This window comes from Moschus berezovskii, chromosome 15 (genome assembly GCF_049115385.1).
Source record: "Moschus berezovskii isolate FMDL1 chromosome 15, NW_MosBer_1.0, whole genome shotgun sequence".
NCBI lineage: Eukaryota > Metazoa > Chordata > Mammalia > Artiodactyla > Moschidae > Moschus > Moschus berezovskii.
Window position 1 is genome coordinate 17820519 of NC_142474.1, and position 20840 is coordinate 17841358.

At 44.8% G+C, this 20840-nt stretch overlaps 1 protein-coding gene across 3 annotated transcripts in view; it reads left to right on the plus strand.

Annotated features, from left to right (window-relative positions):
• Positions 1-2206: 2206 nt before the first annotated feature.
• The window catches only part of NDRG3 (NDRG family member 3), a 64656-nt gene continuing 46022 nt past the window's right edge, over positions 2207-20840 (plus strand). For 2 of the 3 annotated variants that reach the window (XM_055436789.2, XM_055436807.2), the window contains exons 1-2: positions 2207-3036; positions 17661-17762. In XM_055436789.2, coding sequence (XP_055292764.1) covers positions 17706-17762 — 57 coding nt within the window. In that variant the 5' untranslated portion in view covers positions 2207-3036; positions 17661-17705. Of the gene's footprint in view, positions 3037-3127; positions 3152-17660; positions 17763-20840 lie in introns of those variants that run through there. The other variant, XM_088843810.1, reaches the window with a different exon arrangement.

The following is a 20840-nucleotide window of genomic DNA, read 5'->3' on the forward strand; positions in this document are numbered from 1 at the left end:
GTGGACTGCAATGTGCCAGGCTTCTCTGTCCATCAGCATTCCTGGAGCTTGCTCAAGTTCATGTCCATTCGGTGATGCCATCCAACCATCTCATTCTTTGCTGTTCCCTTCTCCTCCTGCCTTCAGTCTTTCCCAGCATCAGGGTCTTTTCCAATGAATATTCAGGATTGATTTTCTTTAGGATTGAATGGTTGGATCTTGCAGTCCAAGTTGGAGAAGAGTTCTCCAACACCACAGTTCAAAAGCATCAATCTTTCGGCCCTCAGCCTTTATGGTCCAACTCTCACATTGGTACATGACTACTGGAAAAACCGTAGCTTTGACTATATGGACCTTTGTCTCTAATTAGCAACAGTTTGAACCTGCCTTTGCAACTCAGGGAAGGTCATGGAATGAATGAGGCCTATTTCCTGTAATCAAGAAATGGGAGGGGGGATTCCCTGGTGACCCATTGGTTAGGACTTGGTGGTCTCATGCCAGGTCTGCTGGGTTCATTTCCTGGTTGGGGAACTAAGATCCCTGCATCCCAGCAAACTGTGTGCTGCACCCTAAACAACAACAACAAAGAAATGTGGGACAAAGAAAGGCTTTTGTTCCCAGGAACCCCCTACAGGGTCCTGCTTGGTATCATTTCTTCATTGGCAGACACAGTCTTCCCAGTAATTTTTCTATTTTCCAGTCCAAACTATTGCTGAATCTGTGTAATCATTCCTTATGTCAGTGTTACTTGCTCAGTTGTGTCCAGGTCTTTGTGATCCCATGGACTGTAGCCCGCCAGGCTCCTCTCTCCATGGAGTTCACCAGGCAAGAATAGTGGAATGGGTAGCCATTCCCTTCTCCAGGTGATCTTCCTGACCTAGAGATCAAACCCAAGTCTCTTGCATTGCAGGCAGATTCTTTACCATCTGAGCCACCAGGGAAGCCCTCAGCCATCCCTTATTTTCAGTAAATGGCGTGGTGTCACTCTTCAAGGGATCCCTTGCTGAAGTCTTTGTAATGTCTTGGAACCAAGCAGGAGCTACTGGGGCCCTCCTGCATACAAAAGCCCTTCGACATCCCATTTCTTGTCTGTAGAAAGAGGCTTTGGTCTCCTACGCCTCTTCTGAGTTCCAAAGAGCAATGCGGAAATAAACGCAACTAGGAAACAGTAGTTCGGTGATAAAGAGTCCTTTTTCCTCCTTAAGGGATATACATAACCATCTGAGTTGTTTTAAAGAAACTAAGACCTACCCGCCCCATCCCAGACCCACCCAGCTGGAAGATGGTGATTGCATGAGGACAGCAGTATACCCCATACTGATTGGAACTAGAAAGTTGAAACATCACCCTGTTACCTTACCACCAATCAATCAGAAGAAAGTTATGCATCCTGCAGCCCTCACCCCAAATTTTGCCTCTAAAATTCCTTCCCTGAAAGCCATGGGGGAGTTTGGGTCTTTTAAGCCCAGGTTGATTGATCCTTGCTTAGCCCTGCAATCAACCTTTCCCTGCTCCAAAGTCCAACATTTTGGTTTGTTTGGCCTCACTGACAGTGGAACACATGAACTTCAGTTTAACTATAGATTCAGTGCTTTCTGGGCAACATGTCAATCAGAATATGTATTTTGTTTGTGTCTTTCATAAATTTAGTGCCTTTTCATTTTTTAAAAAAGTTTATATTGAAGTATAGTTTATTACTATAAAAGCAAAGCCATCATTTTGCTGACAAAGGTCCGTACGGTTTTTCCAGTAGTCATGTATGGATGTGAGAGTTGGACCATGAAGAAGGCTGAGCGTGTAATAATTGATATCTTTGAATTGTAGTGCTGGAGAAGACTTGAGAGTCACTTGGACTGCAAGGAGACCCAACCAGTCAACCCCAAGGGAAATCAACCCTGAATATTCATTGGAAGGACTGGTGCTGAAACTCCAGTACTCTGGCCACCTGATGTGAAGAGTCGATTCACTGGGAAAGATCCTGATCCTGGGAAAGATTGAAGGCAAAAGAAGAGGGTGGCAGAGAATGAGATGGCTAGATATTACCACTGATTCAATGCACATGAATTTGAGTAAACTCCATAGATAGTGAAGGACAGGGAAACCTGGCGTGCTGCAACCCACGGGGTCACAAGAGTTGGACACGCTTAGTGACTGAACAATAACAAATAGTTTATTAACAATGCTGTGATAGTTTCAGGTGTATTTCATTTTTAACGAAGCACCTTTTATGCACTGTGGCCCTAACTTGAGCAGTTTGAAGTTGACCTAAAAGCTATCACAATTTTTTTCCTGCAATTTTACAGAAAATTAAATTTTTAAAAATTATTTATTTAGCTGCACCAGGTCTTGGTTGCAACATGTGCAATCTAGTTCACCAACCAGGGATCAAACCCAGGACCTCTGCTTTGAGAGCTCAATGTCTTAGCCACTGAACCACCAGGGAAGTCCCTCACAGAAAACTCGTTCTTACCATGGAGCTCAGCAACCTCAGCATACCTGTTTTTTTCTTACTAATTTGAGAACTTTCACCCTTTATGGCTTCTCTGGCTTCTCCACATCACTAGCAATCCCACTTTTGGACTTTGGGTCCATTTTCAAGCAAAGTAAGGGTTAGTTGAAACAAACACTTCCGTATCCAGACAATCGATCTGATGACAGAGACTAGAAGACTAAGGGGGCAAGCAGCGCACACCGCGTGGGTATGCTGGACAAAGGACTGATTCACTTCCACCAGTGGGAGGGAGCAAAACCGGAGATTTCAACACACTACTCAGAACAGCACAGCAAATAAAGACGTATGAATTATTTATTTTCCATTCAATACTTTCAGACTAGAGCTGGCCACGGGAAGCTAAAACCACAAACAATGAGACAAAAATCACTGTATGCCGAAGATGGCGCCAACTCCACCACCATCTCCATAGCTTCCCCAGCCAGGCAGGCACAGTGCGCATGCGCTGCCTGGCGTCCTCTGCGCGCCTGCGCGGGTGCAGAACCTTCCCCGCCCAACTCCCGCCGCCGCCGCTGCTTCGCTGACGGGGGTTGCCGGAGCTTCAGGTGAGTGTGAGCGCCTCAGCCTGGTTGGCTGGGGGCGCGCCGTGCTGCCTGCGGGGTCGTCGTTCCCTTTGCCTTCTCCTTCCCCGCCTCATCACCCCAGCACGCCGGGGCTTGGGTGAGCGCTGCCAGCCTCCTCCAGGTGTTCGGGCGCCCTCCGCGCTCGTCGCCTGGGGACCCGGGGCAGCCCGGCCTCTTTCGGCCGCTACTCACCTGGGCGGCGGGGCTCACGGCGAACCCGCTGGCGACGGCGTACAGGCGGCAGCGGCCAAGTCTCTGGGTGCCCAGCACCTCAGTCTCGGACCCACCGCAGCCGCGACCCCCTTTCCGCTCCTGCTCTGCAGGCGGCGGAGCTCGGTGGGCCTCGGGGTCGGACATTCGTCTGCCCAGGAGCCGGGGGTGGGGGGGAGGGACCTGGAAGATGCGCCGAGAGCTTGCCTTGCACCCGTGGGGTCCTGGTGCGGTCAAGAGTACTCTCTGGCTGGACCCCGCGACGACCATGCGAGGGAGCGGCTTAGCCCCGGGTTACAGATGAGGAAACTGAGGCACCGAGCGGTGAGGCTCCCTGCCCAAGGTCACGCGCCCGACGAGAGGCTGGAGTGGCTCTTGAACTCAGTCAGGGTCGGGGGCTCTCAGGCTAGTGCGGTTGAAATTTGATCTTGTCCCTTTGAAAATAATCAAATACATTGGCATCTCCGGAGATTCTTCAACGTCGTAAAAGTAGGCTGCAAAAACAGCGTTTTCTTGTTGATGAAGTGCAGTTGAGGTGTTAACTGTAATAACGGTAATAGCATTGTTAATAAGAGCTCACGTTCACCCAACGCTTGCAAGTGTGCCAGGGATCTTCGTAAACATTTCAAGATTATCTCAGTATCTCAGCGCTTAGCCATCAGATGCGTCCTCTTTCCTTTTCATGCAGCTTTTTTTCTGCAGAGCTGGCCTCTCTGTCACAGGTAAACTGGGAGTCTCCTGGTTTAGGATCAGGGACGGTGGCTTACTGGCAGAACAGAGGTAAGCCTTGTCTTGGGTCCAGATTTTGCCCCCAGAGGATATTATTAGCCTTCCTTTTCTGGCTGCCAGGAGGTCAAGACTGATAGAGCTGGGCTGGTTGGATTTGGAGGTGAAAGAACAAATCTGGCGAGCACTCCCCTTATCCTGGGGCTTTCTGGCTCTATTCCAGTGCTGGGCTTGAACCTCTCATTTAAGATGAAGTAAAAAGAGAAAGAGAGCCTTGACAAAGTAGTGTTGAGTATAAGAAGCCTCACCGATTTTAAGTCCCAAAGGAACAGCTGTAAAAATATGGGAATGTTTCTTCCCCAAAATAAATAGCTCAAACTGTCTTTTCTCCCCAATCCTTAGCAAATTCTCCTGCATACTTCAAAGCTCCATTAACTTACTACCTTTTCTGTGAAGCCTTCCTTGCTTGATTTTCCCAATTAGAATTACATACGCATACATACATGCGTGTGCACGCGTGCTTATGTGTGTGTAGGTAGGTAGGGTAGAGGCTTCAGTCTTACTCTTAAGACTATTAGCTCCTTGAGGTCAGGGAACATCTTTGCACCCCAAGTGCTTGGCTCACAGTAGGCCCTGGGAAAAAATCAGTGAATTTCCACAGTTCCTTTCTATTACTCAGAGAGTGATGTTTTCCTGTTGCCCTTCTGTTCCTTCATTCTGCCTTTCAATTTCTCTTTCTTGGTCTTCTCTTTATATTCAACTTCTGGTCATCACTGACCACTCAGAGGTCTCTAGTCCACCCTCTGTGTCTGAAAATTTGCAGAAAAAAGTCCTAACTCAAGAAGCCTGTTTATCCCCAAGAGTGGAGTTGGTATATGTTGCTTAAGTGTTCGTTCGTTCGTTCGGTCGCTCAGTCGTGTCCGACTCTCTGCGACCCCGTGGACTGTAGCCTACCAGGCTTCTCCGTCCATGGGATTCTCCAGGCAAGAATACTGGAGTGGGTTACCATTTCCTTCTCCAGGGGATCTTCCCAACCCAGGGATCGAACCCGGGTCTCCCGCATTGGAGGCAGGCGCTTTAACCTCTGAGCCACCAGGGAAGCCCCTGCTTAAGTGTACAGGGAAATTTTTATTTGCATGTTGCACGAAGGTAGCCTCAGGCTTATAGGTTTTCAGTCTGTCCCTAAATACAGGTAGGAGAAGGAACTGGCAACCCACTCCAGTATTCTTGCCGGGAGAATCCCATGGACACAGGAATCTGGAGGGTTAGCGTCCATGGGGTCGGAAAGAGTCAGACACGACTGAGTGACTAGCACAAATACATGTAAGGTTCAGTTTTATCTTCTTTTGCCTTATGTGGCTGACTGCCTCAGTGTTATCAGAGTAGTCACAATTTTTGCTATAAATCTTCATAGTACTTATAACAATAAATATTCAAAGGGCCATTTGGGAGGCAGTAGATGAGTGCATAGGCTTTCCATATAAGTAAAAAATTTTAAAGGTTTTTTTCCAGATAATCTGCAAATAGATTGAGCTGTTATGCTCAATGTAAGAACACTGGAGTGGGTTGCCATTCCCATTCCCAGGAATGGTGCTGGGTATGGTGTAAGATTCTCATAGTTCTTGTTCAAAGAGCTTACTAGCTAACTAGGAAATATTATTCCTAACTGTAAGTCAAGTCTAAAATTCACCATCATAGCATAGCATTATAAGCAAAGCAAAGCATATAATGGTATACTCAAATATAACGGAATACGATATTCCAGTGTGGGACATTTCATGAAATTATACATTGCCCAAGGCTGAAAGGAAGCATCAAGTCATTGAGTCCAGCTGTGCCGCTTTTGTAGACTTCTTTCTGAGAAGGGAACTTGTCCAAGGCCGGGGTTACAGAACGGGTGCTGCAACTTTAATGTACACTTTTTATTCACTAAAAGTTTATCAATATTTCAGTGAATTCATCCTTGTGTGTGTGCTTAGTCTCTCAGTTGTATCTGACTCTTTGCAACCCCATGGACTGTAGTCTGCCAGACTCCTCTGTCCATGGGGATTCTGCAGGCAAGAATACTGGAGTGAGTTGCCATGCCCTCCTCCAGAGGATCTTCCCAACCCAGAGACTGAACCCAGGTCTCCCACATTTGCAGGTGGATGCTTTACTGTCTGAGCCACCAGGGAAGCCCAGCTCTTAAAATTTGTGGAACAGGGGTGAGGAAGGGGTGGCAGAAATACAATTCACATCTTCAGGGAGCTTATGGTCTATTGGGGAAGAGTTAAAGAACCCATCTCTAACGTTGGAGACAGTGCATACCTAATTGTTAAATTATGTGGTAGAGGGCCTAGGTATGTCAAGAGGGATCAGTATGAACTGTGACACAGAGAGCACTTTGGGGAGGATCGAGGGCCTTTCTGGGCTTTGACAGATTGGTACAGTCAGAATTAATCAAAAGGACAAGGAATGCATTTTGAAGTAGGATGGTAGGTGGCTCACATGGTAAAGAATCTGCCTGCAATGCAGACCGACCTGGATTCGGTCCCTGGGTCGTGGAGATCCCCTGGAAAAGGGAATAGCAACCCACTCCAGTGTTCTTGCCTGGAGAATTCCATGGACTGAGGAGGCTGTTGGGCTATAGTCCATGAGGTTGCAAAGAGTTGGACACGACTAAGCGCCTACCACTTAAAACCAAAGCATGGTTGCCACACCTGACAATAAAATATTTAAGGGACAATAAAAAGGAAACCGGCTTGACCATGGTGACTTGCTTGTGTTCAGTGTGTCAACTGTTAGTGTGTATAAGAATTACCTGAAGTTTATTAAGACAGATTGTGGGGGCCCCACCTCCAGAGTTTCTGATTCAGTAGGTCTGGGGTGGGAACTGAGAATTTGTATTTCTAACAAGTTCCCAGATGCTGCTGATGCTCCTGATTCAGGGACAGCACTTTGAGAACTTGGGCTGGATTAGAAAGTTGAGAAACTAGAGTCAGAAACTGTCAAAGAACTTGTTCCAGAAAAAAATGTATCTGTGTTGTATACTAGCATAGGAAAGTTCTGGAAAGATACATTCCAAACTGTAATAGTAGTCATTTCTGGGAGTGGGATTTAGAGGGTTGGAGAATTCACTTTTTACTCCATAGCTTTCAGTACTATTTTTGCATTGTGCACATATTGTTTTCGTGTTTTAAAAAGGAAAGAAAAGTAAGAGTTGTTTTTGAAGATATGTACTAAAATATTTATGGAGTTAAAAAAGAGCTTGCTAAAGTAATCTAATGTCACACAACAGACATTTTTAGAACGTCTGCTGTATGCCAGATGCTGCTGGTTCTGGAAATACAAAGCCTTTGCGAAAACTTGCAGTCTGATGGCCGAGATGGGCAGACAGCAGCTCTGTTGAGTATCACGTGGGCTTCCTAAGATGAGGGGCAAGGGTCTAGCTCTGTGTGTGGCAGATAATAGACACTTGGTAAATAATGAATGAATTAACAAATCCAGGCAAGAAGTGAGGATGGTCAGAAAGACAAGGAAAGTGCAAATGAGAGATTCTGGGGTGGGGGAAATGACAAGGCTAAATAGCGATGATGAAAGGAAGGGGTGTTTTGAGTACTTTCAAGTCCACAGATTGATAATGTTTGGCTTTACTGCTGAACTGGATATCCAGTCATCTATTCTGAAAGAACTTTTTAAACCATCCTACCCCAACCCCACTTTCTTTTTTTTAAGAGACTCCTTGAAAATAGCACACAGATACTTAACCTAGATTTAATATGAGTATTGACCAGGGCTTTCTTTGGTAAATGACTTTTTTTTTCTTTAACTACAGTGCTAATTGTTGTTTTTATAATTTACGTACAATTTTGCCATTAATTGTCATCTTATTAATGTGAAATTAACTGAAATGTATAGGAGACTGGTTTTTTTTTTTTTGGCTGCGCTGCAGAGAATCTAAGCTCCCCAACCAGTGATTGAACCTGGACCACTGCGGTGAAAGCCCAGATTCCTAACCACTAGGCTGTCAGCAGAACTGGAGGATATTTTAAGTGCCATAAAAAATTGGGTATTTTGTCTTTTGATCTTATCTCTTCCATGAAGGGATGTTACAGTGATGCAGAATTCTGTCATGTTCCCAAAGCGCATCACAGAGTTTGACATATCAGTCTTAAATAAATATCCATGGTTGTTGGATATTTCATGGCTGAATGGGGTGTGCTTTGGAAGAAATATGGCTTCACTGCATTCTGAGTTGAATACTACGTAACACTACTCAGAAAACTATCGAGCCATGTTATTAAACTTGGTGGAGAACATGATGTGGAGCAGGCTTTCTCCCCCACTGTTTGTTTGGAGGTGCTACTTTTTATATTCCTCAGAGATTTAATATAGAAAAAGAAAATTAATTTCCCAAGTAGAGAGGTTTTACCCTGTCATTTGATTGTTAATCCTCTACCATCTAAAAATGCCCACTGTCTACAGATTGAGTTTTCATTTGGGCCTCGGATAAATTTCTGATACAGTCACTCTTCATACTTGATTTTAATTATAAGGTGTTTTTGGTTGTTGTTATGTTTTGCAGTATTTTTTTTTTTTAGTTTTGCTGCATCAGGTCTTATTTGCACCTTGTGGGATCTAGTTAGTTCCCTGATCAGGGACCGAACCCAGGCACCCTACATTGGAAGCACATCTTAGACACTGAACCACCAGAGAAGTCCTGAAGATGTTGATTCTTTTAAACCTGTCGGGACATGGTTTTAACCAGGATGTTGACTGGAATATAACTTTGGGTGATTAGACACTCCAAGGGTAATTGCTTTTCAAATATCCTCAGATAGGTGCAAGTGTCCCCTGTTCACTAATAATAATGGTAATGATAATAATACCTAAATTTTGTTGGATGGTTCTCAGTTTTCAAAATTCTTTGATCATTAAGATCCTGGTAGGTTCCAGTAGCCAAACCTGAAACCAATAAGTAGAAGAATTAATGATCAGTTGGGATCAAGTGGGAAAAGTCATTTATAGAAGCTGGCCAAAGCTCTTGCTGCAGGCTGCTCAGGTTCAAATCCTTTCTGTGCCACTTGCTAGCTGTGTGACCTTTGGCATATTACAAAACCTCTCCCTGCCTCAGTTTCTTCATCTGTAAAATGGGAAGGATTACTAATGTACTATCTTATAAGTGTGTCGGGAAATATAAGGAAATAATGAATGGACAAATAAAGTGCATATCATGGTATCTGGCGTAGAGTAAGTGATCAGTCTATTATGAGCATGAAGTTAGTGTGAGTTTTAAGTACTTTCTCTTAGGTCTCTTGTTTGTCCTTTACCTCCACTCAGACTGTCTGAAAGAACAAATTGTTTTCCGGGATTCTGTCTTAGAGCTGGCGGGAACCTGGAACCCATCCCAGGAGCATGTACCAGAGTTTTGCCAGCAGTAGCTTTCCTAGTGTCCTGAGCTGCATCCTTCAAGAGTTGAAGGCAGAGGGTAGTGCTTCTTCTTCTAGAGTTACTTTAGTGTGATCCCTCATTAGAGGGGCTCAACTGGTCGATGGGTGTGTGAGGTGAAAAAGAACGTCCCGAGATGTGTGTTGCTTTGTTCTAGTAGTTATCTGTACTGATACCCTGGAATTAATCGAATGATTATACAGGCAGACTCAGATTCCCAGCTTGGCAGTCTCTGCAAACCTCCGGTTCACCACCTGCTGCCAGAATCCAGGAGTGACACAACAGGAGCGGGCCTGTTGTGAGGGGTGCCGTTCTTTTCCTTTCAGAAAAACACAAGGTGTGTGGATAGCCCTTATCCAGGGCTGAGGTCTGGTAGAGATATTTACTGTAAAAATGAGGGTCTGCAAGGATGCTTCAAACAGCTGTGATCACTCCCCCATCCCCCACCTTTGCTTATGACATAGCATCTCTCAGAGTATTTTTCTGATAAAGAGTAACCCAGTCTTTCCTTTATGTGGTGCACAAGCTCAGTGAGCTAGCTGCATTTTAAAAAGCCGTTGTTTCTTCCACAGAGCTGGGTGGTTTGGCTTGTTTATCTGGCTTTCTGGGAAGTCTCCTGAGACCCTTTCCTTTCCTAAGGGCCCTCAGGAGACAGCAATGAAACCAGCATCCATTACCCTAGACACTTGAGAGGATGCTTAAGTCAATAGTTTTATGATTAGATTAATTCAGGCTTTAACCCTGGCAAAACTTGAGAGCCAAGTCATCAGATTATGCTTCTTAAAGACTGAAGTATGGAATTTAGCCCAGGACTGTGATATCTTTCAGAGCCTGGAATAGGAATCCAGATGCCAGCCAGTCCCAGCCCCACACCCAGCTGAATATATAAATTTAGCAAATCACTTCAATTTCTAGGCATATCTGCAGACCAGTGGTTCTCAGCTTTAACTGCATGTTAAAAACCATACTGGGCCCTTTCTTAGCCCAGTTATTAAGTTGGATCCTTAGGGATGGGGCCTGGTATTGACCTCCTTCAGAGCTCCCTAAGTCTTTCTAATGTGCAGCTGAGAGAACTATTGGACAGGATGCCACATTTTAAAAGACTGTTATTTTGCTTCTCAGGAAGCACAATGAAGTGTGGTTGTCCACACAGTGAAGTCTGATTCATGTGCTCAGTGTTCTGACCAGCCTTGTCTTCTTTCCCAGCTATGTTGCTCTTCCTGCTGTCTCTTGTATATGCTGTGTACATTTATTTCTCTCCCAACTCAGATGTCCTCACCTGGAATGTCCCCTCCTCCCTTCCAGCTATCCAGAACCTGTCCTTTCAAGGCCCAGCACTCTTTAACTCGTTTGGGAAACTCCTGTCCATCTCGGTAGTCAAGCTTTGTTTGCTCTGTGCTCAGTTTACTCAGTCATGTCCGACTCTTTTCGACCCCATGGATTGTATCCCTCCCGGCTCCTCTGCCCATGGTATTTCCCAGGCAAGAATACTGGAGTGGGCTGCCATTTCCTACTCTTTGGGATCTTCCCGACCCAAGGATCGAACCCGCATCTCCTGCATTGGCAGACGAATTGTTTACCACTGTGCCATCTGGGAAGCCCCAAGCTTCGTTTAACGCTGACTAAACGTAATGCACACTAGATACAACGTAAGAGATGATACTCAGGCAACTTTCTGTCCTCCTGGGTAGGTGGGACATATGAAAACACCACTGGTTTGACTCGTAAACTATTAATATTAATCTTTTTAGTGTCTTATATTGCTGGCTACTTTTTTATGTGTATATGTATCTTGTAACTGTTAGTTGATAAATAGCTATCTGTGATGTGATACCAGTGGACATTTTATCCCCCGTTGCCAACAGCAAGCTCCTCTTCTTGCCAAACTAGAGCATTTTTCAACACTGCTTTCTCATCTTGCTTTTATGTTCTCCCTTTCTGGACTTCCTTCTTTTTATTCTCTCATCCTCACCTATAGGAATTTTATCTATTATTCAAGGTCCAGTTCAAATATGACCTCCTCCATGAAACTTTTCCTCAGCACCTGCAACTTGCATTAACTGACCTTTGCCTTAAACCTCTGTAACCCTTAGAGCAGTTGTTCTCAGCTGGGGTTGATTTTGCTCCCCAGAGGACATTGGGCAATACCTGGAGGTATTTTTGGTTGTCTCAACTGTTGGAGGAGGGTACTGATAGCATTTAGTGGGTAAGAGGCCTGGGGTGCTACTAAACGTTGTGTGATGTACAGGACAGCCCCCATGATGAAGAATTATTTGGCTCAAAATATCAGTACTGAGGTTAGCCTCACTCCTGAGGGGCTTCCCTCCTGGCTCAATGGTAAAGCATCTGCCTGCCAGTACAGGAGACACGAGTTCGAACCCTTATCCGGGAAGATCCCTTGGAAAAGGAAATGGCAGCCCACTCCAGTGTTCCTGCCTGGAGAATTCCATGGACAGAAGAGCCTGATGGACTGCAGATGGGGTCATAAAGAGTCGGACATGACTTAATGACCAAACAACAACAACCACTGAGGCTGAGAAAATGCCTCAGAGTTTGTCCCGTTCATAGGCTCATGTTTATCCCGCCTTGAACTGTAGTGATTTATTTACAGACTTAATCTCCCCTACTCAATTGAATTAATGGGTAAAGGCAGACTCTAGTTCCAAATCTGGGCTTTCTTGTTATTAACTTCATATTAACGTTTAATCCTCGAGCCTGTGCCCAGATCCTAACTGCACAGTGTAATTTAGGACCGGAGATAAGAGCACAGTGAGGCAGTCAGTTGAATTTCTTTTCCTTTTTTACCAGCCCACATCTTTTCATCTGCGATAACCTGGGAGGAAGTATGGTACAGGGCACAGAGTAAGCATTTGGGATCAGAAGAAAATTGGGTTTTGGTTAGAGCTGTTGCATTTATCAGTTGTGTTTTTTGTTCGTTCTGTTTCACCTTTTTAAGCCTGGGTTTCCTCATCTCTGTAACAGAAGTGATGCAGTGCCCCAGTGTTCTATTCACAGTGCCATTGTGATAATCCAGTGAGATGTTAGACATGAAGGTGCTTTGTGAAGTGCTGTAATCATGATTCAGCCAGTAGTTTATAGGTAAGAAGAGAGGATGTGGGTCAACTTGCTGTAGGAGCACCACTAGCTTCCCAGCCAGTCCTCTGGCCAGTTCCTACCGCTTTCCAGTCATCACTACTCCAGCACCAGCTCCAGCTGACCCCTTCCAGCTCAGTCTCCTGAGAGTGCCTCTATTTGCTGCCTTCATTCTGTTTTGATTGTCTGTCTGCAATCTTGCGAAAACCAAAAGTGACTGACTCTGCTTCTAGAATACAAACTAGTAGCCTGCTGTCAGTTCATTTCTGGCAAACTGTGACAAAGGCCAGACAGATTACCTTGGTCATGGGGAAAAGCTGGAAAATAAGACAGTTTGTAGTTTTAGAAAGCCAGTACTATGTATAGTCCATTATTTTCTTCATTTAAAGTAACAGAGCAGTGTTTTTAAGCACTGGAAATCTCAGTGAGCTTTTCATGACTGAAAAAAAAAAACCAACATAATGTGGGGTGTGCTAAAAGCCTGAGACCCTCCTATGCCTGGAATCAGGCAAAGTGTACCCTCCCACTGATTTTCTAAGTGAACTTCAGCTAATCAGTGAATCTCAATAAGTTGATAACTGGGTGGCTTCTTAGGATTATAGTAAGAGCCCTGTGAGGTGGAGGATAGATGCTTACCTTGGGGAATAATGTAAAGTGCTACATTTATAGGGGGCTTTTGGGTCACAGAGGGCTTCCTTGGTGGCTTAGTGGTAAAGAATCTGCCTGCAATGCAGGAAACCCAGGTTCAATCCCTGGGTCAGGAAGATCCCCTGGAGAAGGGAATGGCAGCCCACTCCAGTATTCTTGCCTGGAGAATCCCATGGACAGAGGAGCCTGGGAGACTCAGTCCATTGGGTCGCAAAGAGTCAGACACGACCGAGCGATTAACACTGACTAACTTTGGGTCACAGAACATCAGTCCTAAATTGGGGCGAAAATGTTATCCTACCCAACCTCTTCTCTTGACAGATGGGGAAACAGGTCCAGAAAGGAAAAATGCTTTGCCCAGTGCCACTCAGTTAGGTCGGGCCCACCTAGGTCTAGAGTCCATATCTGACATGCTTATGGGCTCTTTTTATGACTAGAAGAATCAAATTTTTAAATCCTTGCCTTGTTACTCACTTAGATGTGGATATTAGGAAAGTCACTTAACTTCTCTTAGCTTAAGTTTTTCCTGCCTATAAAGTAAGAAATGAAGATATCTACCCAGGAGGAGTGTTAAACATAACTCCTGGGATGAGGAGGATTAACATAAGGTCCTTAGACTATAATTTCTGGCACAGAGTAGGCATTACACTTTTCCCTTTTTAGCCTTTTGATACAAGGCTCATTTCCTCAGTTTGAGGATGGCTGTTTTTTTCACTTGTCACTCTTCCCCCTATCTCATAAAACTGTAAAAGAGTTCTTATCTACTACATTTATAAAATCTCCACTAGCCTTTTAAAAATATTAATAGCCCTTAGTATCAGGATGGGATCTGGCAGCCATATCATTTGTGCAGATGAAGGCATTGCAGCCCTTTGATCCCCAGGAGGGAGCCAGTCTGTGTAGCAGAGGGATCTGGAGATGGAGTTTTCCACCATGTGATGTTAATTTTCTTATAGGAGTTATAAAACTGCTCATTGGCAAGGGCTCAAGACAGTGAGAACTGAGTGAAAATCAGATCTCTGGAAGAATATGTTGGGTCCCCTGTCATGAGGAAAGTGGATACCTGCTGTCTTGTTGCCAACTCCTAAGTCACACCGTCCTGCATTGACTGCATTGGGCCCAGCTGATAAGGACAGCCTTCTCATTTAGTTGCGTCCTTGTTTAAGTGTTTGTCCTGGCACAAACTGCATCTTTCTTTATCTTTAAAAGATGCTCAGGAACACTAGGTGAATGCGTCACTTTGGAGGCACCTCAGGCTTCCCTCTGTCCCTGAGGCTCCTTGACAGGCTCCTGAGTGGAGTCACATTTGAATGATTCACACCTTGCAGTGGCCTGTTTTCAAAGGAGTGAATTAAAGTAGGGAATAAAGCAGGGTTGGAAAAGTTTTAGGATATCACCATTTTATGTGTGTGTGTGTGGGAATGGAAATAGACTGAAATATTACCAGTGATTGTTTCTAGAAGGAAGGACTGTGAATATGATATCTTTTGGTTACCCTGTGGTTTCCATATTTTCTGAAATGGGCCCATATTACTTTTATAATAGGAAGAAGAACTTTAAAACTGTCATTTTAAATTACTGACAAATAGTGAAGTCCAAATGAAAAGTAGTCACAGTTCATAGTGTGGTTAATAAACACTGTGAAGGGACTTCCCTGGTAGTCCACTGGTTAAGACTGTGCTCCCAGTGCAGGGGGCCTGGGTTCAATCCCAGATCAGGAAACTAGATCCCACATGCCTCACCTAAGACCTGGTGCAGCCAAATAAATAAAAGTTTATTTAAAAAATTCAATGAGTAGATCCCAGTTGGGCCAATATTTCGGTTGCTAAGTGGGTTGTGAGAGTTGGACTGTGAAGAAAGCTGATTGCCGAAGAATTGATGCTTTTGAACTGTGGTGTTGGAGAAGACTCTTGAGAGAGTCCCTGACTGCAAGGAAATCCAACCAGTCCATTCTGAAGGTGATCAATCCTGGGTGTTCATTGGAAGGAAAGATGCTAAAGCTGAAACTGCAGTACTTTGGCCACCTCATGCGACGAGTTGACTCACTGGAAAAGACTCTGATGCTGGGAAGGATTAGGGACGGGTGGAGAAGGGGACAACAGAGAATGAGATGGCTGGATGGCATCACCGACTCGATGGACGTGAGTTTGAGTGAACTCCGGGAGTTGGTGATGGACAGGGAGGCCTGGTGTGCTGTGATTCATGGGGTCGCAAAGAGTCAGTCATGACTGAGAGACTGAACTGAACTGAACTGAAGTGGGTTGATGTGGGGACTATAGAAGAGAGAAATGTTAGATGCCGGCTGAAATTTGTGATAAAAAGTTCAAACCATCTCATCCCCTTTTGAAGTGTGACTGATATGAAAATAAAAATTCTGGGCATTCGGTAGCTCAGTCAAGGGTATAGGGTACCTTGGGTCTGAGAAAAGACCCACATCCTAGAGGGAGGGTAAATACCGGGCTTGTGCTCTTGCAGTGACACAAATGTTTGGGTCCTCATGGTTGGCGTGTGGAATCCATAGTTTGAGCAGTGGTTCCCATTGGCACCCTCAGGGTTCTTCAAAATAATGGTAGAAGAGCTTTTGTTAGTCAACCTAAAGGAAGTCAGCCCTGGATAGTTCATTGGAAGGACTGATGCTGGAGAAGCTGAAGCTCCAATCCTTTGGCCACCTGATGCAAAGAGCTGACTCACTGGAAAAGACCCTGTTGCTGGGAAAGATGGAGGGCATTAGGAGAAGGAGACAACAGAGGATGAGATGGTTGGGTGGCATCATCGACTCAATGGACATGAGTTTGAGCAAGCTCCAGGAGATAGTGAAGGACTGGTGTGCTACAGTCCATGGGGTCGCAAAGGATCAGATACAGCTGAGCAACTGAACAACAACAGCAAATGTCGGCATAGTTGAAAGCAGGATTCATTTTGGTGTATTGGTCATTAATACCTAAGAGCTAACGTGGAACACAGACCCTCTCCATAGCTAAGTCAAAGCCATACGTCCTGTTTCTGGAGGGAAAAACAGAAAAATGGATTAATAAACTAGTATATTGTGAATGATTCCAACCAGTCAGAAGTAATTGCTCCTCCTTTGAACGCCTCTGGCCCTTTATTTCTCATTTTGTAGGTAACTTTATAGATAGTGGTAATCTCTACTAAAAAACTTGTAGAAGTCAGGGACCTTATTTCTGTTGTCCATAATGCTTTGCACAGTGGGAACTCAATAAATGGTTGTTGAATGTCTGAATTCCCAAATCATTGAGTTAGCATTTTTCCTGTAAGGTCAAGGCAGAAGAGATGAAGCCTAGAGCTTTGAAGTCTGGGCGGGAATCATTTGTGTCCAGTATTCGCAATCTCTCCCCATGGCTTCCTTTATAGTAGGATGGAGTCTGTGCGTCTCTACTCCACACCTTTCCCTAACTTCTCCCTTTCAGTCTTAGTTATCTCTAACTATGTAACTAATCACTCCAAAACAAAGTTATTTATGATGTCTCATTGTCCGGGGTCAGGAACTGGGGAGCAGGCTCACTGGAGGCCTTTGTGGAGGCTGGCTGCCATACTCTGCGTCTACTGTTGTGATTCCCCAAGTGAAGCCTAGTGAGTGTAGCCTTGGTTCATCTCTCTGTTTATGTTAGGCTACAGCATTAGCCTTCAATTTTTGTTCTCCCTTAATCCACCCTCTAAACTGTTGCTTTCTCAGTTGTAGCTCTGAGCTTGTTGTTCTCTTACTTATACATCTCAAGTAACTGAAATGAATTCCCCATGTGAGCAAAGACTATTGTATTAATTATCTGCTGCTGCATAAAAATATTACTGCAAACTTAGTAGTTTATAACACACATTTATCATCTCAGTTTCAGGGAGCTGGGACTCTGGCATGGGTTGACTGGCTCCTCTGCAAGGCTGTAGTCAAGGTGTGGGCAGCACAAGGCCCAATTGGGGAAGGATCCACTTCCAGGCCCGCGTGGTTGTTGACAGCCTTTAGTTCTTTGCACATGGTTGGACTGAAGGTTCCAGTTTCTTGCTGTTTTGGCTGGAGGCTGTTTCTTGCCACATGGCCGTCTAACAGCATGCCAACTTGCTTCTTCTTTTTTTTTTTCAGGGGAGGACAGCACATTTACAACCTGCTTCTTTAAAGCTAGCAGGGAAACTGTCTCTTTGCAAGACAGATATTAAAATGTTATGTAATGTAATCATATACAGATACTCATGTACTTTCCATCACTTTTGCCATATTCTAATGGTTAAAAGCAAGCCATGGGGTCCCCCCACACTCTGATTTGGTGGGTTGGGGGGTTATGCTTGGGTGTGTATGCCAAGAGGTACAGAGATCACAGAGGCAACGCTAAAGTCTGTTTGCCGTAAGTATCTAGTTTACTGTGTGTGTCTTCAGCATCCTGAGCAGTGCATGACACATACTAAGCTCTAATATTTGAATGAATGGATGTGGTGTGACCATTATGTTTCCAACTCCTGGTTTTAAGCCTTTTTCTCCACTTCTGTTTCAGAGTTACTGATTTATTCTTGAGAATCCTCTCCTCTCATCTGTCCTCATGGATGAACTTCAGGATGTTCAACTCACAGAGATCAAACCACTTCTAAATGATAAGGTAAAGACTGCTGTTATCCCTAAAATATATGTAAGTCCTTTCTTCTGTGGTTAGTTTATTTTCTATATTATCTGAATAGTAACTAAAAACATATTTATCTTGATTTTCTGTGGGGAAAAAACTTTAAAAAATATATTTCTTAACCTTCTTCTTGATGTCTTGCCTCTCTTTCTTCCTACTTTTGTTTCCACCAGCCAAATTCAGTCAAATTATCCTTGACATGTTCCTGTTCTACAGATAGAGATGTTAAGCAGAAAGTATGAGTGGGGTTTGATTTATAATCCAGGTATCGTGACTTTCAATTTCTGTAAGGAAAACTTAGCACCCATGGCTGGTAATGCACACAGGCTGCGGTGCTCTCCGTAAGGTTTATCTGGTCTGTGATGTGACCTCTCTGTCAACGTTGAGGTTTTCATCAAGGGTGCCTGGATGTTGGTAATATACCTCATTTTTCTGTTCATGTCAGAGAATACACGGTGAGCATCGTAGTTAACAGCAGGTAAAGAGTGCTGTGATGGTAAGAGTTGCCAAAAATCTCAGAAAGTTTTATGCTCTCTCTTTTCCCTCTCCATGCAGTAAGTGTGCCTGAAATTCCTTCTTCTAAGCCCTGTTCCTTTGATGTATTGTCATTGTCCCCTATTAAATTACTCTTCTAGTTTGGTATGGATGAGCTCATGGCATCCGTTCCTGGGGAAGCATTGATGGAAAGGGTAAAGTTGGATAGGGTCAGGATGCCAACGGGGGCTATACCGAAAGATGCCGTTGCTTGTTAATCTTTTTTTGCCCAAGGCCGGGCCCTTCACCTACAGCTTCTAGGGCTATTGACTTACTCTATTCACTAATTTGCTGTTGAAACCTGTCAACCCCATTCTTGTCCCTGTGACCTCGTCTCTACCCTTATTCCCACCCCTTCCTTTATCTTTCACCAGGTCTCTTGCTCTTCCCCTTGGCAAGCTGCACACTTTTTAAACCCTTATTTTGCTTCTTTTGTTGCTTTCCTTCATGATTTCAGAAAACTCTCCTTTAAGTCCCAAATTTTGCTGCATGTGAAGGGCTGTGCCCAAATGATGGGCCACGAAGAGGAGGAAGGAAGTAGAATCTGCATCTGTAACGCTTATGTACAGCCACAGAAATGAATAGTTACAAGGCAGTTGTGGGTAGGCAGTTTAGCTTCAGGAACTTAGAAACGTATCCTAAACCTGAGTGATCACCAGAATCAGCTAGGAACTTGTTTAAAAATACAGATTCCTGGGTCCCCACTTGGCTGCTACTGCTGCTGCTGCTAAGTCGCTTCAGTCATGTCCGACTCTGTGCGACCCCATAGACGGCAACCCACTAGGCTCCCTGTCCCTGGGATTCTCCAGGCAAGAGTACTGGAGTGGGGTGCCATCGCCTTCTCCGGGGTCCCCACTCTAGAACAACTAAATTGGAATCTGAGGGGATGGGGGCAGGGCACGCACACCTCTCTATGATCAGTAGTCCTCAGCCTTGGCTGCTTGTTGGAATTACTTGGGGAGATTTGAAAATAACTGATGCCTAGACCCTACTTCCAGAGATTATGATTGAATTTTATAAAAGCATCCAAAAATTGAGAACCATGCCTAAAGTGATTCTGATTAGCCAGTGTTGGAAGCCTATGACCCGATGGATCTCAGACATTTGAGGACTGGGGCCCAGGTAAGAGGAGGAGTCTTTCCTGACCTTGGAAGTCCACAGGATGCCTGAGGCACCTACATGAAGAACTGCAGGAGTTAATTGACTGGATGTCTTATAGAGAAGGCAGCTGGAAAAGAAAAGATTTTGGCGACTGTAACCACAGAAAAGCATTGGATTAATGTTTGGGTCCTCATCTCTGAGGCTGTAGTGATTCCCTGGCTGTGTCTGATGTGTGCCCAAATGCTATGAACAGAATTATGTCTGCTCCCCTAAAATTCATATGTTGAAGCAGTAGCCTCCCATGTGACTATACTGGAGATAAGGGCTTTAAGGAGGTGACTAAGGTTAAATGAGGTCATGTGGTAGAGCCCTAATCTGATAGAATTGATGGCCTTAAAAGAAGAGTGAGGGAGAGGGAAAGAGAGATACACCCTCTACCTCCACCCCTGGACAGATGAGGAAACATGGATGGCAGCCATCTGCAAGCCAAGAAAGGAGCTCTCACCTAAAACCAAACCCTGCTGGAACCTTGATCTTGGACTTCCAGGCTCCAGAACTGTGAGAAGATAAATTTTTGTTGTATAAGCCATTCACGCCGGAGAAGGCAATGGCAAGCCACTCCAGTACTCTTGCTAGAAAATCCCATGGATGGAGGAGCCTGGTAGGCTGCAGTCCATGGGGTTGCTACGAGTCAGACATGACTGAGCGACTTCACTTTTCACTTTTCACTTTCACACATTGGAGAAGGAAATGGCAACCCACTCCAGTGTTCTTGCCTGGAGAATCCCAGGGACAGGGGAGCCTGGTGGGCTTCCGTCTATGGGGTCACACAGAGTCGGACATGACTGAAGTGACTTAGCAGCAGCAGCAGCAGCAGCAAGCCATTCACGCAGCCTGAGCAGTCCAAGATACCAGGCACTGTCTCACTTCCTAACATCTGTTAGCTCTTCTTTGATATGCCTGTGCTGTTCCTACCCACTTCCCACGCTCCATCTCATGCCTCTCTCTCCCTGGGAAGTGCTCCTAGCCCATCACTATTCATGAGCACTCCCCCTGCTCCAGCCAAGCTTTATAGAAGTTGATTGGCAATAGGCCCTCCTCAGATGGTGTCATTCCCAAACAAAGCCTTCTACCCCATTCCACCCCCAACTCCCCAGGATATCAGTGCTCTGCCTTTGCCCGATAAGTGGGTGCTTTTGCTTACGTTTTGAAAGGTATAATGACAGTAGTGCTTGTCATCCATTATTTCATTTGATCCTCCCAAAGGCTTGGTGATTTAGGACACACAGATCAGTTTATTCAATTTATCATATTGCTGATGAGGAAACTCGGGCTAGGAAAGGTGAAGTAGTTTACTCAGATTGTGTACCCAAGAACACGTGCTGTAGGACAGGGTTTTTTGATCTTGGCACTCTAAATGTC